The sequence below is a fragment of the Fusarium vanettenii genome (assembly GCF_000151355.1).
Source record: "Fusarium vanettenii 77-13-4 chromosome 9 genomic scaffold NECHAsca_6_chr9_2_0, whole genome shotgun sequence".
NCBI lineage: Eukaryota > Fungi > Ascomycota > Sordariomycetes > Hypocreales > Nectriaceae > Fusarium > Fusarium vanettenii.
Genome location: NW_003315877.1, coordinates 2,010,674 through 2,024,241, shown reverse-complemented (window position 1 = coordinate 2,024,241; position 13,568 = coordinate 2,010,674). Strand labels below are relative to the sequence as shown.

Here is a 13,568-nt window from a genome sequence, read left to right as displayed (position 1 = left end):
CTCAGGGGAAGCTAGAACATAACTCAGATATTGTCATTACTGGTGCTTTGAAACATCTTAATCCATGTCCCTGTCACGATTGTTGTCTGATGAAAGCTCCGATTGTCAATGAATGTTACAAGAAAACAGGTGTTGCTTTTAGGTTGAATCTGTCTGCCTATTTCAAGATTCTCCCTGGCCTCGATTCATTTTAGGCCTTTTTTCGTATGAATTCACCCCCAGAGCTCCAATGTCCGTAGTTGACGACACACTAACGGTAGACAATAAGGAGGAGGCAAAAGCTTCGTCCCCCAACACAAACTCACACACTACTTTACATGCCATTCGCCTTCTCCTCCAGGATAGAAACCACACTGGGAGTCTCCTGAGCAGGCTGCGTGGGTGCGCCATTGGCACTGCTGGGGTCCAGAGTCTTGGGACGAGATGCAACAGGCTTCAGAACGGGGCTTCCAGGTCTGCTGGTGATGAACTATAGCGCGCGTTAGTCGAACCAGGAAAAGGGGTAGATTGGCAATAAGTAACGCAATGACTTACGTTGCTGGCAGCGCTCAGCAGAGCAATCAGAGAGCTCTGAACCACATCCTCGTGGATGCCAACTCCCCACACCGTCTGCTTGGTGTTTCCAATCTTGCACTCAATGTAAGAGGCAGCCTTGACGCCACGACCCTCACCAATGGCATGCTCCTTGTAGTCATTGACATCCAGGTCGACGCCAACGTCCTTCAGAGCATTCGCCATGCTGGAGATGGGTCCATTGCCGCGTCCACGGAGCTTGATCTCCCTACCATCGACTGATACCACACCCTCAAAAACTCGGTTCAGGTTCTTGGTTTCCTGTGTCTTGCCCGGCGCAGGGGGCGCGGGAGATTGTGAGCGGTCGGGAGTAATAGAGTAGTCGACCAGGCTGAATCGAGGGTTCTCGTTAAGGAAGTAGGTCGTCTCGAAGAGGTCGGTGATTTCCTCGGGTCGAAGCTCACGGCCAAGACCATCAGCCTGCTTCTGAACAACACTAGAGAACGCAACTTGCAGACCTCGAGGGATGTCCAGTGAAAGTTTCCGCAGAATAATCCATGCGGCGCCGCCCTTGCCGCTCTGGGAGTTGACACGGATGATGGCCTCGTAGGTACGCCCAACATCCTCGGGATCCAGGGGTAGATAAGGAACTTCCCAGTAATCCTCGTATGATTTTCCGTCGCGAGAGCGGATTTGCATGCCCTGTAATGTGTCAGTAAGTGGTCAAATGGGTTGGGGATTTCGGGGTTGATTCTGCTCGCCCTGTAAGGATGTTAGCAAAACTATGAAATAAATAAGGGTTAGGGTTAACGCTCTTTTTGATAGCATCTTGGTGGCTCCCGGAAAAGGCACAAACTACTAAGGAGCCTGCGTAGGGAGCGCGAGGGTGAACGGGGATCTTGTTGCAGTCCTCAACCAGGTCGATGATCTGGGTCAAGTTGGAAAAGTCCAAGTTGGGTGGAACTCCTTGGGTATAAAGATTCAGCGCCAGCGTAACCAGATCGACGTTTCCAGTACGCTCGCCGTTTCCAAAGAGGCATCCCTCTACGCGGTCGGCTCCGGCCATCTGGGCCAACTCTGCTGCGGCTGCTGCGGTACCCCTATCGTTGTGGTTGTGGACACTGACGCAAACCGTCTCGCGCTCAGAGATATTTCTGCAGAAAAACTCCACTTGATCAGCAAAAACATTGCAAGATGCGTTCTCGACTGTGGCGGGTAGGTTGACAATCATGGGTGTCTCGACCGTGGGTCCCCAGGCCTCCCGGACAGCATTGCAGACCTTGACGGCAAACTCAGGCGAGGTATCAGAAAAACACTCAGGACTGAACTCAAACTGCCAGTTTGTGCCTGATTGAGCGGGATCGTCCTTTGTAAGGGATCTGACAACCTTGGCGCAACGCACGGCGAGTTCCAGGGTTTGCTCCTCGGAGTGGTTGAAGACGATTCTCCGGAAACACTCGCTGGTGGCGAGATAGATGTGAATAATGGCATTCTTGGCACCGGAGACAGCCTCGACTGTGCGCTTGATCAGGTCGGGTCGGCATGGCGACAGCACTTGGATCGCAACATCGTCGGGGATAGCTCCAGGGGTGTCGACCAGGCGTCTTGTAAAGTCGAAGTCGGTTTGAGACGCAGAAGGGAAGGAAACCTCAATTTCCTTGAATCCAATATCGCAGAGCATCTTGAAGAATCTCCACTTCTCCTCTCCGTTCTGTCCAAGTTGTAAGTCTGCTGTCCAAACAATGTGCTCCCACTGGAGCACCCCCACTATACCGCCAACGAGATATACGCACCATTGGGTCTGGGTTGCTCTGGTTTCCGTCTCGGAGACTGGTCTCCAGCCATCGAGGGGCCTTTTCAATCGATTTCGAGGGCCATTGGCGATCGGAAAGGTTCATGCGAGGGAAGGGCTTGTATTTCTTCCATGGTTCCTTGAGCCTGTATTTGGGGCACAGTGTTAGTTTATATCTTCAAACACGGCGCACCAGTGTAAACAGAGGCCACAGCAACTTACATAGGCATCTTGAAAGTGGTTCTGGCGCAATTTGCGCGATCGTTCTCGTGGTTGTGTTGGTATGAAGGGTTCAAGTCGCCACCGCGGGGTTGCGTGATACCAATGAGGAAGTAACGAAATCCGTGCGGGCAAGAGTAAAGATCAAGATCTCAAGTAAAATAAAATCTCAGATCAAGATCCCAGATCAATCTAAAAGTAGGAAAAGACGATTGATGGGTTTCGCGACAAGATTGATGGAGGCGGGGTCGAAAAAAGATTCCAAGCTGAGTCACCCCCCTCCTCCCGAGTCAGAGTTTTGAAGAGGCCGTGGATTGCCGCTCCGGTACCGCCCCCGCGCGAGAGTCACGCTTTTCGGCCCCGAGCGGGCCGTCTCGCGTCTGCCGTGAGTGCCGAATTCGGTACTTGCCCTTCTAGTGTTGAATTGCGGGTGAGCTGATGTAGAGTCTGCCGCCCCGCGACATGACTTATGGCAGGGATTTAATAGGCTGCATGTACGCACCAAATGCAGCTTTTCTGGTTGGACATCCGGTATCGGATTCTTGCATGTAAATATCTACAATTGACGCCCTTCTGAAGCAGAAGACTCATTTACGGTCCCATGTACATCCATTGAAATGCATGGTACAGGGAACTCAATGACTCCTTCTTTCTGTTGCACCTCCTCGCTAAAAAGAGGGGACGGGAAATTGACTAGCAGACCTTTAATGCGGAATCACGGAAAACTCTCCAATCGGGGAAAATGCCATGTTACGACTACACATGTCTCTCACGCCCTTCGAAATACATCTACAACCTGGCGGGCCGTCCAGCCATGCATCCATCGGTGACTCCTTGCAGGCTTATGAGTGCTATGGCCAATGCAAGTCGCCGCTTTGTCAAAGGACGTTCTCGTATGCGGCTTAATTGGGAAAGATTCGTCGTGCCATCGAAATCATGCACGCTGAGAAGTCAACGAGACACCAGAACGGCAAGATATCTAATTGCTCTCGATTTAGACAGACCTCATGAAACAACATTATAATAACCGGTAAAGTTTTAGAGCTCTTTTATTTGCTCTATTCCAATTTTTATTGTCTCTTATTAGCTATCCTTAAGGAGGGACAAGCTAATTAATCTCTTGTACTGACGTCTCGGGTTTTCTTCGCTCTCATGTCATTATCGCCTTGCCAGTTGAGGATATGCACGTCCATCCCTTTCGAGACTGGACGACTACGTCACAACTGCCCATATGCTGGGTGGCCATTGGTGTATGCAACAACACTTTGCTGAACGCCACACGGTTGTGAGGACGATAATGCCAGAATGTCTATGGTGGTACAGGGTATGCATCTCACGGCCAGCTCGTAGATGTAAGGAAACACAGCTGAGTGTTTGCTTTAGAGACGTCGGTGCAAACCTGTCTCTGTGGGTTTCTCATGATCCCCCTTCTCCGTGGTACAGTATCGCATCATCAGAAGCTTGGCTGTGTAATCTCACTTGTGCCTCAATTTTGGTTGCCAACTTGACGTTGATTGATGACGCTCAGTCTCGGGTTGCGTGTACCAACCAAGGGTCCAAAGATGGCGACTTCGCAGTCTACTGTGCGTAAGTTAGGGCTAAAAGTCTCACTGTGAAACAACTTACTCTAGACTGCTTCTTTATGTTCATTAAGGTGGTGTGTGCCCTGATCGGTACGAGATGCAAAATTTGTTAAATAATAGACTGGCGAAGAAGTAGACGCAAATTACAGCTGTCCTCAAAAGACCAAGGCGATCTATCACCACATACATGACAACTTGGGATGGGAAAAGTGCTTTCGGGTTGTATACATGCAGTTGTCCATGTCCATGTGTCGCGATCAGGCCGTGGTGGGCAACGGACATGTCTACCTGTGCCCAATCCACTGACAAGGCCGCCCTGCTTCGTCTGGAAGGATTGCAAGACCTAAGTCTCGTGGCATATCGGCACAGTTTTTTAGACTAGGATAAGGGCCTCATGAATAAATTCTTTGAGGATGTCTTCATAAGCGTTGACTGAGACTAAGCTTCCTGACACTTGATGGTGGTTTAAACACGTCACCCCCCTACGGTACGTCGTGTAACAGAGCGTCTCAAACCGAATGATGGAAGGCAAAGATTAAATGTTGTTCCATTGTGTATTCTAGCCTCTTCGCTATTTGGTCGTACATCATTATTCGTGTGTAATTAAGACCTCGCCTTGACCTAGAGGCATTCATTGCAGCACACCTACCCTGGAGAAATGAGGTTGCGATAGACTCATTAACCTTCTAGGCTCTAAAATTAACCTTAATGATGACAAACCCGCATTATGATGACAGGTAGGGCTGAAACCACGCGAGGAAAGTGCTGAGGAAGGCAGAACCTGACGGTGAAGCTATCGCGGCTTTCAACGTCGAGTTGGGCATTAGACGGCGATATCCCATTGGTTGTTCCATGGGTTGTTCCGTGGGTTCATCGGTTCAGGATCATCCAAACAATATCTTTGATCATATGCAAAAAGGACGAATATTACCCCGAGAACCCCTCCGCAAATATTTACACGAGAGCGCACATGCAGTGTCGCCCATTAACTAACCTGTGAGAGGAAACGTGGTCTCGCAGATGGCAAGCCACATGCGGACTTGGCGCCAGAACGAAACGAGGGGGCACGTAAGCTTGTTTTCAGCTCCGACGACCCGACATTCAGCTCCCAGGCAGATGGTTTCTTTTTTTTTTGTAAAAGAAGTTTATATGAAGACACTTACCGTAAAAGAAACATCAAACAAGTGTTTGGAGTCTTGCATCTTTGAGAGACCCTTGGAGTGTTTGCACACAACACCACAAACCACAGCGGACCCACTATCACGACGCACAATGACAGAGTCACAAGCCTGGGTGTTTTCCCAGCGTGGCCTTCCCTGGGACGTTCTCAACCTCACAAATCGCCCGATCCCAACCCTACCACCGCCTCTCCCACTTCCCAGCGACGTACCGAAGCCAGAAGAATGGATTCTCGTCAAGGTCGCCTTCGTTGGCCTCAACCCCGGTGCCATCTTTCAGATGACTCTTGTCCCGCCTTTCATCCGACAACCATCATGTGTGCCTGAAATGGATTTTTCCGGTACCGTGATTGATGTATGGCATCCCGATGAAAACACAGGAGAGGCAAGCAAACGGTTCAAGAAGGGTGACAAGATTCTCGCCATGCTACCCGCCAGTCACACCCTTCCAACAGGCACTGGTGCTCTGGCGCAACACGTCCGTATTCCGGCCCGATATGCAGTTCACAAGCCCGAAAATGTGAGCTTTGGCGACGGTGCGGGATGTTTGCTCCCCGGCTTGACGGCACGACAGCTGGTGAATGAGTCTGGCGCCAAGGCTGGAGATAGGGTGCTGGTGAACGCAGCCAGTGGAGGAATCGGAACGAATGTCGTACAAATGCTTCGAAAGGTTGTTGGAAAGGAGGGATACATCGTGGGTATCTGTAGTGGGAAGAATGCCGAGATGGTCAAGGGTATTGGAGCTGATGAGGTGAGTGAGCGAGCCCTTGGAGGTTGCATCTCTGACTTTGTAGGTCATCGACTACACTCAACACAAGGATCTTCCTGGACATCTTACCACTTGCTTCTCTACCAGTCCTTTCAACACCATCATCGACACCCTCGGTCACCAATCACTATACATCGCATCCCCCGCATACCTCGTTCCAGAAGGAAACTACTCCTCTGTCGGCATCAAACCACCAACATTCTTCGTCCCCGACTTTCTCCGGGCAGTACTCCAAATGAAGCTCAACGAATGGTGGCCAGTCTCACGATGGCTCGGCGGAGTCGGACGACGATGGCTAGGCACATCGATGATGAGCCCTACACTAGAGGATCGTCAGGCTGTTGTCGACATGCTTGGACGAGGCGACATTCGTCTTGTGAGGGATAGTGTGTGGTCATTTGCAGAGACGAAGGAGGCGTATAGGAAGCTTGGTGGGCTTCATGCTCGAGGTAAGGTGTTGGTCAAGGTGGATGAGGAGATTGGAGACGATGAGTGTTGAGTGAAGAGGTAGGCTGTGCTACACTCCGCTCCATGTATTTTAATGTTTATTCATCATGCCCGTGTATTTTATGAAACAACGTAAAGAAGCCGAGTTATCATGTTCAGCTCTTCAAGACGATCGTCATGCAGGCTCAATATTATCTCAGCACGGCCTTCGTTCAACATATCCGTTCTGCCATTCTGCCTCGTCCTGCAACTAAGCTGAGAAGACTTCACGTCGTCATCGGCGCGGGCTGGTTGGCCGAAAGTGAGCTTCAATCACTTAAAGCATGGCTTGGTATCTTACATGCATAACAAACGCTGACGTATGAGGGAATTGCCAGCGCGGGTAGAAAGAAATTAATGCGTTTCTGGAAAGCCTTATAGGGCTATTTAAGCGTAGAGCAGGGGTGGAGAACGGCGAGTGTCAAACTCGAGTTTCTTTCCCCCCCTTTGAAACCACGTCATCCAATGTGATACCATCCCTGCTTCTTCAGGGGAATTCGACTCCTTCATCGATCCGAGAGACATAATTCAGCCCATGCTCATACGGAATCGGAGTTGATACAAGTTCAAACCCGCCATATCTAAGCCACTCTGTTGACGACCGTGCCCATAAATAGCGTTCCATCGAGCCAATCTCAACGACAGCTTCGCCCCGTAAGCATCAAACACACCCTGTAAAGCCTAATCGAAAGCCCCCTCACAGCCTATTACGAGCCCCTAGTCGTTCTGCCCTTGTGTCCCATTTCCTTTGTCCGAGTCCGAATCTTCTTTGCTCCGCAACCACAGCCACACTCAAGTCTGTAGCAGTTGCGTCCTCCACTACGCGTCCCCAAACCCAAGGCGGCAAGATTTCACTTCGTTCTCGCGTTCGACTAATTCTATGACCTACGGGCACGGTGATGATTGCAAAACTCCTGCTCCGTTGATCATTTGTGAGAGACGAGACAAAAAGATGAGCCAAATCTACGTGGCCCGGTTTCTGCGTCCGTGAACTAAATGACCCCTTCACCCCCGCAGGAATTTCCCGCTGGTAGTAAACTCATTACTGTAAAACTTCTCTACGGACACGGAAATACACAATGGCTTCGCGATCAGATTCTGGAGTTCCTCTCCTCAAGACGTGCCAGACGTGCTTCCACGCCAAGATCCGATGCGAAAAGTCGCAGGACTCGGGCAAGTGCGATAGATGCCTGCGGCTCGGAAAGACATGCGTCTTTAACCCGTCTCGGCGCCGCAAGGCCCTACGGCCGGGGTAAGGATGGAACGGAGAAGCCGTGAAAACTACAATTTTGACCGCTGACGGTTTTCGATAGACCACCAAAGAATCTCGATGCAAGCCCTACAAGGTCGAGATCACCATCAATCACGTCTGCAAATGCGGCTTCTACTTCGAAGGATGCCGCTGGCAGCTCACCGGCTTTCTCCAACACGCCGGGCAGCATTGACACGGACGCGACTTCAAGTCCGTTTGCCCGCGGTCTGCTATCATTTGAACATGGTCAAGATCTTTTGGACGTGTTTAGGACCAAGATGACGCCTCATTTTCCGTTTGTAGTGGTTCAGGAGAATGTGACTATTCAGGATCTCGTACGGGAGAAGTCAGCACTCTGCGTGGCGATACTCTCAGCAGCTTCACACGGAGATCCTAAGCTTCAACGCGCTCTGGGTCAAATGTTCAATGAGATCGTGGCCGTTCGATTAATCAAGGGCCCTTTTGCCACCCTCGACATGTTGCAGGGGCTGCTGGTGCACTTGGCATGGTAGGTCCACACGCTCGGTTGTCTTCTTTAGGTGCTGACAGTTACAGGGCACATTATCAACAAGGGAGGATGAAGTACTCTCAGCATTTGTCACTAGCTGGTAGTATTGTCTCGGACATGAGGCTGGATAGACCACGAGTGGCCAGTCTCTGGGCGTTGAGCAGGGAAACGAAGCAAGCTGTTGGCAGTCTGAACCACGATGAGATGAGAGCGCTGGCAGGGACATATTATCTCTCGTCAAGGTATGCAAGACTATAGATGTTACCTGACTAGATCCTAACTCTTGGCAGTTCTGCAGTTTTGCTGCAAAAATCCCATCACTTCAGATACACACCTTATATCCTCGAGTGCTGTCATCAACTCACAGCAAGAACAAACCAATCAACCGATAAACACCTCCCATACATCATCTACCTCCAGAAACTCACCGAAGAAGTCGACGACGCAGTAACGGGGGCCACTTCTTCACAATCAACAACAACACAACAACTTCCAGCTGAACTCCACCGGATAAGAGAGCGATACATGACGACAAAGGCGTCACTACCTTTCCCTCTGAGTGAAAGCCGTGAGTACATCCCTCCAATTTTCCATCGCATCGCTAACAGAAGCAGCAACCATCCTCTTGCAACTACACGTCCTTGATCTTCTCATCTGCCAACCGTCACCAGACGGCGTCTCATACGGCCCCAACGGCTTCCAAAGCCTTCAAGCAGCAGGCGACCAAAACCGTCTCTTGGACTGGCTATCTCAAAGCATCTCGGCCGCCAAGTCTCTTATCAGCGTCGTCCTCGTCCTACCTCAAGGCGAAGAGGGCGCAATGCCAAACACTGGATGGATCATGCTCTATTGCGCTGTATCTCTCGCGGTTCGACTCGATCTTGTGGCTGCGCAAGCAGAGAATGCTCAGACGACAGGCCATCTTCGTCGTATTCTCGACATGCCTCATACTCTCCGACAAATCGTGCTCCGAATGGAAGCAGCTTCAGGTCCAGATGCCGGCGATGGAGAAAAGGATCCATTCTATGGCCTCTCGCGACGAGCAAGACGCATAGAACAGTGGTATCTCGAACGCTGCGGCCCAACCGACTCACCAGATGTTGCCAGCCTCTTTAACTCCTCCGTATCCTCACCAGCCAATGCCCTTTCCGCTCAAGATCTCGGCCTTACACCATCATCATTCGGAGAACCGAGTAGTATGGTACCGAGTCTGCAAGTAACGGGCGAACCAGACGACTCGTGGACGACGAATCTCTTGGCGGATTTCGATACCGAGATTGGAATGAACAACTTTTTGTATACAGGGCCATTCGAGTTCCTAGGAGACCATCAGTTCTAGAGAATCATGAGTTCCAAGGCGTTAGATATACCTGAATTTGCGTGGGAGGCCGCCGGGGCGAACGGTTTTTATATAGAGCGGGACGATCGGACACGGACAAGGGGGAAGCATCGGAGTTTGAAGGGGAGGCCAGTAAATTTCTTCATTCACCGTCGGACGCCATTGCTTTAACGTCTATATATTCTTCTATGCCGTCGGATACCATGAATTGTACATCTTTCATCTGCATAAACCGTCGGATGTGCTTTATACATTCCTCCAAGTCCGAAAACTCCGTCTATATCCCATGCCCGATCCCTTCATGTAGGTCATTCATCTATTTTGACTTGTTCTTTTTCTTCCCAGCTGTCTTTTTCTCCTTCTCTTTGCCCTTCTTAATAGCATCCACCAACTCCTCAATCTCAGCCTCCTTTTCCTTTTCAGTCTTCTCCTTTGCCTTCTTCTCGTCTGCCGCCTTCTGGGCAGCCCTCTTCTTGGCCTGAATCTTCTCCACCTTTTCAATCAGGCCATCACTCTCCTCCCAAAGCTTCTTGGCCACTTCCTCATCCTTGACTTCACTGCGCGCAAAATCCACTTCCATGCATTCCTTGATGAGCTTTCCACCGGGGCCTCGAGCAAATTGGTTATCCATAGCAGCATAAAGGATGGACTGGGCGGCCATTTGAGGAGACTTGAGGAAGAACCAGGGCACAATGTAGCCGGCAAGGTAGATAGCAAGGCCCCAGAGGGAACCACGTGTCAACCAACGGCGAGTGCTTGGTGTGCGAGCAAGTCCAGGATCGACAAAGATCACTCGAGTGTTGTTAGGAAGCTTATCGGGTCGTTCGTATGCGTCGAGGTGCTTCTGGAAGGCCTGGCCAAAGACGTTCATGGCGAGCTTGCTGCGGGCGTACGCAGTTCCAGGGGTCCAGTTCTCCTTTGAAACTGTCGTCTTCAACGAGGGCGAACCGATGTAGGAGGAGCATGTCGGGATAATAACTCGGACGTCTCGATCGATAGGTTGCGCTCGAAGTGCAGGGCTGAGAATGCCCAGTAGGTGAAAGTTGGCCAAGAAGTTGACCATCCACGTCTCCTCAATACCCTCCTCAGACTCCTTTCTCTTGCCACCTGGCGCCGTCATGGCAGCAGCGCACAGAATGACCATGTCCAGTCGTCGCGGCGGCGCATTGTCGATCCATTTCGTCGCAAACTTGCGAATGCTATAAAAACTCGACAGATCGACCTGCTCGGCGTAGATAAGCTGGTTCTTGGTCCTTTCGCGTAGGTCTTGAATGTATTCGACGAGGAACGGATCGGAGGCGGGAGTTTGCGTGAGCAGAACCAGCTGCGCACCACGAGAGGCGAGTTGGATAGCCGTTTGGGCACCGATGCCCGATGTTCCGCCTGTTAATAGGACGACTTTGCCGTGGAGTAGACGTTCTGAGGGATTCTTTCGACCGGACATGTACACCTTGAGAAGGGTGAGGAAGGCCAGGGAGAGGATGGTGTAGATAATGGCGCGGCCATGTTGTCGAACTGGCTCAGGGATGCCATTTTCGATGACGCCCATCACAAGAACGAGAGGCATTGTGGCGGAGCCGGTAGGCGAGAGGAATTCAAAAGATGATTATAGTACAGCGCATTCCGGGAAATCCGATCAACGGTCGCCGACGCTGCGCAATGTGTTGGTTGAAAGTGTTTAGCTGGAGTTTTTGATGTCGTGGCCCTGACACTCAAAGTCCAAGTTGCACGTGACGTCTTACATCCTCTAAACTCCTTCCTCCTTCACTTGAACCTTCAACTTCACGAACACACAACATCAAGAAAAGGGCTATTATTAATTTACTACTGCCTCTTCTTCTGCTTCAAACTATAACAAAGTGAATTAATCATGCAGTCTGTCGTCCTTCTTCTTCCTCACCCAAATCTCTCCAACCGGATCTCCCTCGTCAGCGACACACACCCAATCTCCCATGCCATGCTCAGCCGAGGCCCTTCTAATGCCTCGACCACCGCCTCCAATGATCAAGTTACCTGGACGGTAGTTCTCGTCCATCTTCATTCGACGAAGAACACTTCCGTGGATGCGTACCCCGTCCGGAACGTCTCGCACTTCACCACATGGAAGTGGCCATCGGATCGGCTTCCATGATCCATCAGACTGAAGATCCATCCTTCGAAAAGGGAGAAACTCCATGATCTTCCACGCTGTGACAGCCATGGCACCAAGTCCTTGACCGTATTCAAGTGAATCGTGTATCCGAGCACTGCAAGCGCCGTGCATAATATCGTGGAAACACCCTTGCGAGTCCTTCTCCGTCTTCTCATCGGTTGGCATAGTCGGCGTACGGCTTGGCCCTCCGTTGGTACTGGAAACTCGAAGATCGGGAATCGAAGTCAATCGTCCACGATCCTCCTTCTCTTCGTTCCATTCATGGGCAGCACAGCATCCCATCTCGGCAACCTTTTCCGCGTCAAAGGGAAGTCCAGCCCTTTGCGCTTCTCTCACCATCCAAGCAAGTGGTATATGGCTGGTACTCTTGGTGTTCTCTAGCATCTCCCAACCTCCACCCACATCAGCATGTCCTCCAGAGAACCAAACCTCGTCGATATCTTGGCCCGACTCGTCCTCATCGCCGTAATTCATCTCAGACGGCGGCAAACCAGAAATGTTAGACAGTGTGTCTGCATCGCAACGCTGCTTCGAGCGCCCCCTCTGGCAAGACTTGGAACGAGCACGATAAGGGGCATAAGTTGACCCCTTTCGCTTTCTCTCCTCTGCAATGTGACTCTCACGTCTTCCTCGGTCATCGTGCCCATGAACGCCTTCGCGCAAGTCGTCGAGTACCTGATCAAAATGATGATGCTTGTCATGCTTCTTGTTTGGAAGATCCTGATACATCAGATCCTGACGGAACTTGGCTCGCCGCTCGTCGATGCTGACGGCATGGCGGATCACTTTGGCACTACTTCGCGCCGTGTAGGGAAACTTGCTTCGCTGCATCCAAGCCGTCTCGAATCGCGGGACTGAATTAACAGTGTCGAACAGTCCAAGGAACCGAATGCGGCCGACGGGCCTCGAGAAGGTCTCGCGGAATCCCTTCATGAATCGAAACATCTCATCTCGCTTCTTTCGCGCCTCTTCGGCCTCTTTATCTTCACCAGTGGTCTGTTCTCGTCCTTGCCATTGGGCAAACGCTTTCCAGGCAAACTTGACCATCTCTTCGTTGCCATGGGACAAGAGACCGATATAGTCCAACATCTCGGCCAAGAATCGTGCGATGTAGGCTCCTCGACTGAAGCCAAACATGTAGATCTCATCGCCGGGGTTGTAGAACCGCATGAGGAAGCGGTATCCACCAACGACGTGCTGATCGAAAGAAGAACCAATGGCCGAGTCCTTGGCTTTCTGATACCAAGAACTTATTCGAGCGCGAAGGCCGGTATGAGTGAGTGAGCCGGAGACGACATATGTGCCAATACCCGCTCCATAATGTCAGCTACGAATTTGACGGTGGCGGGAGACTCACGTTGGTAGTAGTGGTACTGATCATTCGCTGTCCGATCGAGCATTCGAAAGATCTTGAGGATATTGCTGTCGCTGTCGTCGCCATGAAACTTGTTTCCAGTTCCATCGAAGCAGAGGACGAGCTTCCGCGGCTTTCGACCGGGCTCAACACCTGGAACGACGGGACCCATGGCAGGCGTTGATGGTCTGCTCTGGAAACCATGGGAGGTGTCGAGAGGATCCTTGAGGGAGTCCTTGGGAGACCCATTCTGGGCGGCACTCGGCGCAAGGTGAGTCCAGTCCATGGTTACACGGGTGAGCTGTACTTCACTCGATGTGATACCCCGTCGGATTTTTGGGTGGCTGCATTTATCGATGCACTGCAGAATGCACACGAGAGAAACGAGCAACCAGCAGTTCACCAGCTGCCAGAAAGGATGAG

General features: G+C 51.2%; 5 protein-coding genes across 5 annotated transcripts; 2 read left to right on the top strand and 3 right to left on the bottom strand.

The window, feature by feature from the left end:
- Window positions 1-115: 115 nt before the first annotated feature.
- Window positions 116-2,450, bottom strand: NECHADRAFT_63826 (uncharacterized protein). The gene is made up of 4 exons (XM_003050185.1): window positions 2,307-2,450; window positions 1,325-2,224; window positions 535-1,215; window positions 116-469 (listed from the first exon to the last, which is right to left on the bottom strand). The coding sequence occupies exons 1-4, from the start codon at window positions 2,409-2,411 to the stop codon at window positions 314-316; spliced, it is 1,842 nt and encodes a 613-aa protein (XP_003050231.1). The 5' UTR covers window positions 2,412-2,450; the 3' UTR covers window positions 116-313.
- Window positions 2,451-5,379: 2,929 nt separating this feature from the next.
- On the top strand, window positions 5,380-6,553 carry NECHADRAFT_85148 (uncharacterized protein; the record flags this gene model as incomplete). The annotated part of the gene is made up of 2 exons (XM_003050588.1): window positions 5,380-6,036; window positions 6,104-6,553. 2 exons carry the CDS (start codon window positions 5,380-5,382, stop codon window positions 6,551-6,553), a joined length of 1,107 nt encoding a protein of 368 aa, XP_003050634.1.
- A 1,066-nt stretch (window positions 6,554-7,619) lies between these two features.
- On the top strand, window positions 7,620-9,639 carry NECHADRAFT_48919 (uncharacterized protein; the record flags this gene model as incomplete). The annotated part of the gene is made up of 5 exons (XM_003050587.1): window positions 7,620-7,792; window positions 7,854-8,300; window positions 8,423-8,542; window positions 8,591-8,868; window positions 8,915-9,639. The coding sequence occupies 5 exons, from the start codon at window positions 7,620-7,622 to the stop codon at window positions 9,637-9,639; spliced, it is 1,743 nt and encodes a 580-aa protein (XP_003050633.1).
- Window positions 9,640-9,803: 164 nt separating this feature from the next.
- On the bottom strand, window positions 9,804-11,206 carry NECHADRAFT_72091 (uncharacterized protein; the record flags this gene model as incomplete). The annotated part of the gene is made up of 1 exon (XM_003050184.1): window positions 9,804-11,206. One exon carries the CDS (start codon window positions 11,204-11,206, stop codon window positions 9,956-9,958), a length of 1,251 nt encoding a protein of 416 aa, XP_003050230.1. The 3' UTR covers window positions 9,804-9,955.
- Window positions 11,207-11,503: 297 nt separating this feature from the next.
- On the bottom strand, window positions 11,504-13,431 carry NECHADRAFT_49234 (uncharacterized protein; the record flags this gene model as incomplete). The annotated part of the gene is made up of 2 exons (XM_003050183.1): window positions 11,504-13,104; window positions 13,149-13,431. 2 exons carry the CDS (start codon window positions 13,429-13,431, stop codon window positions 11,504-11,506), a joined length of 1,884 nt encoding a protein of 627 aa, XP_003050229.1.
- Between the last annotated feature and the right edge of the window lie 137 nt (window positions 13,432-13,568).

Coding starts and splice junctions, on each gene's coding strand:
- NECHADRAFT_63826 (XM_003050185.1), bottom strand. CDS start 2,411: ATGAACCTTTCCGATCGCCAATGGCCCTCGAAATCGATTGAAAAGGCC. Junction 1,216..1,324: donor AAGATGCTATCAAAAAGAGC/GTTAACCCTAAC, acceptor GACACATTACAG/GGCATGCAAATCCGCTCTCG. Junction 470..534: donor TGCTGAGCGCTGCCAGCAAC/GTAAGTCATTGC, acceptor CGCGCGCTATAG/TTCATCACCAGCAGACCTGG.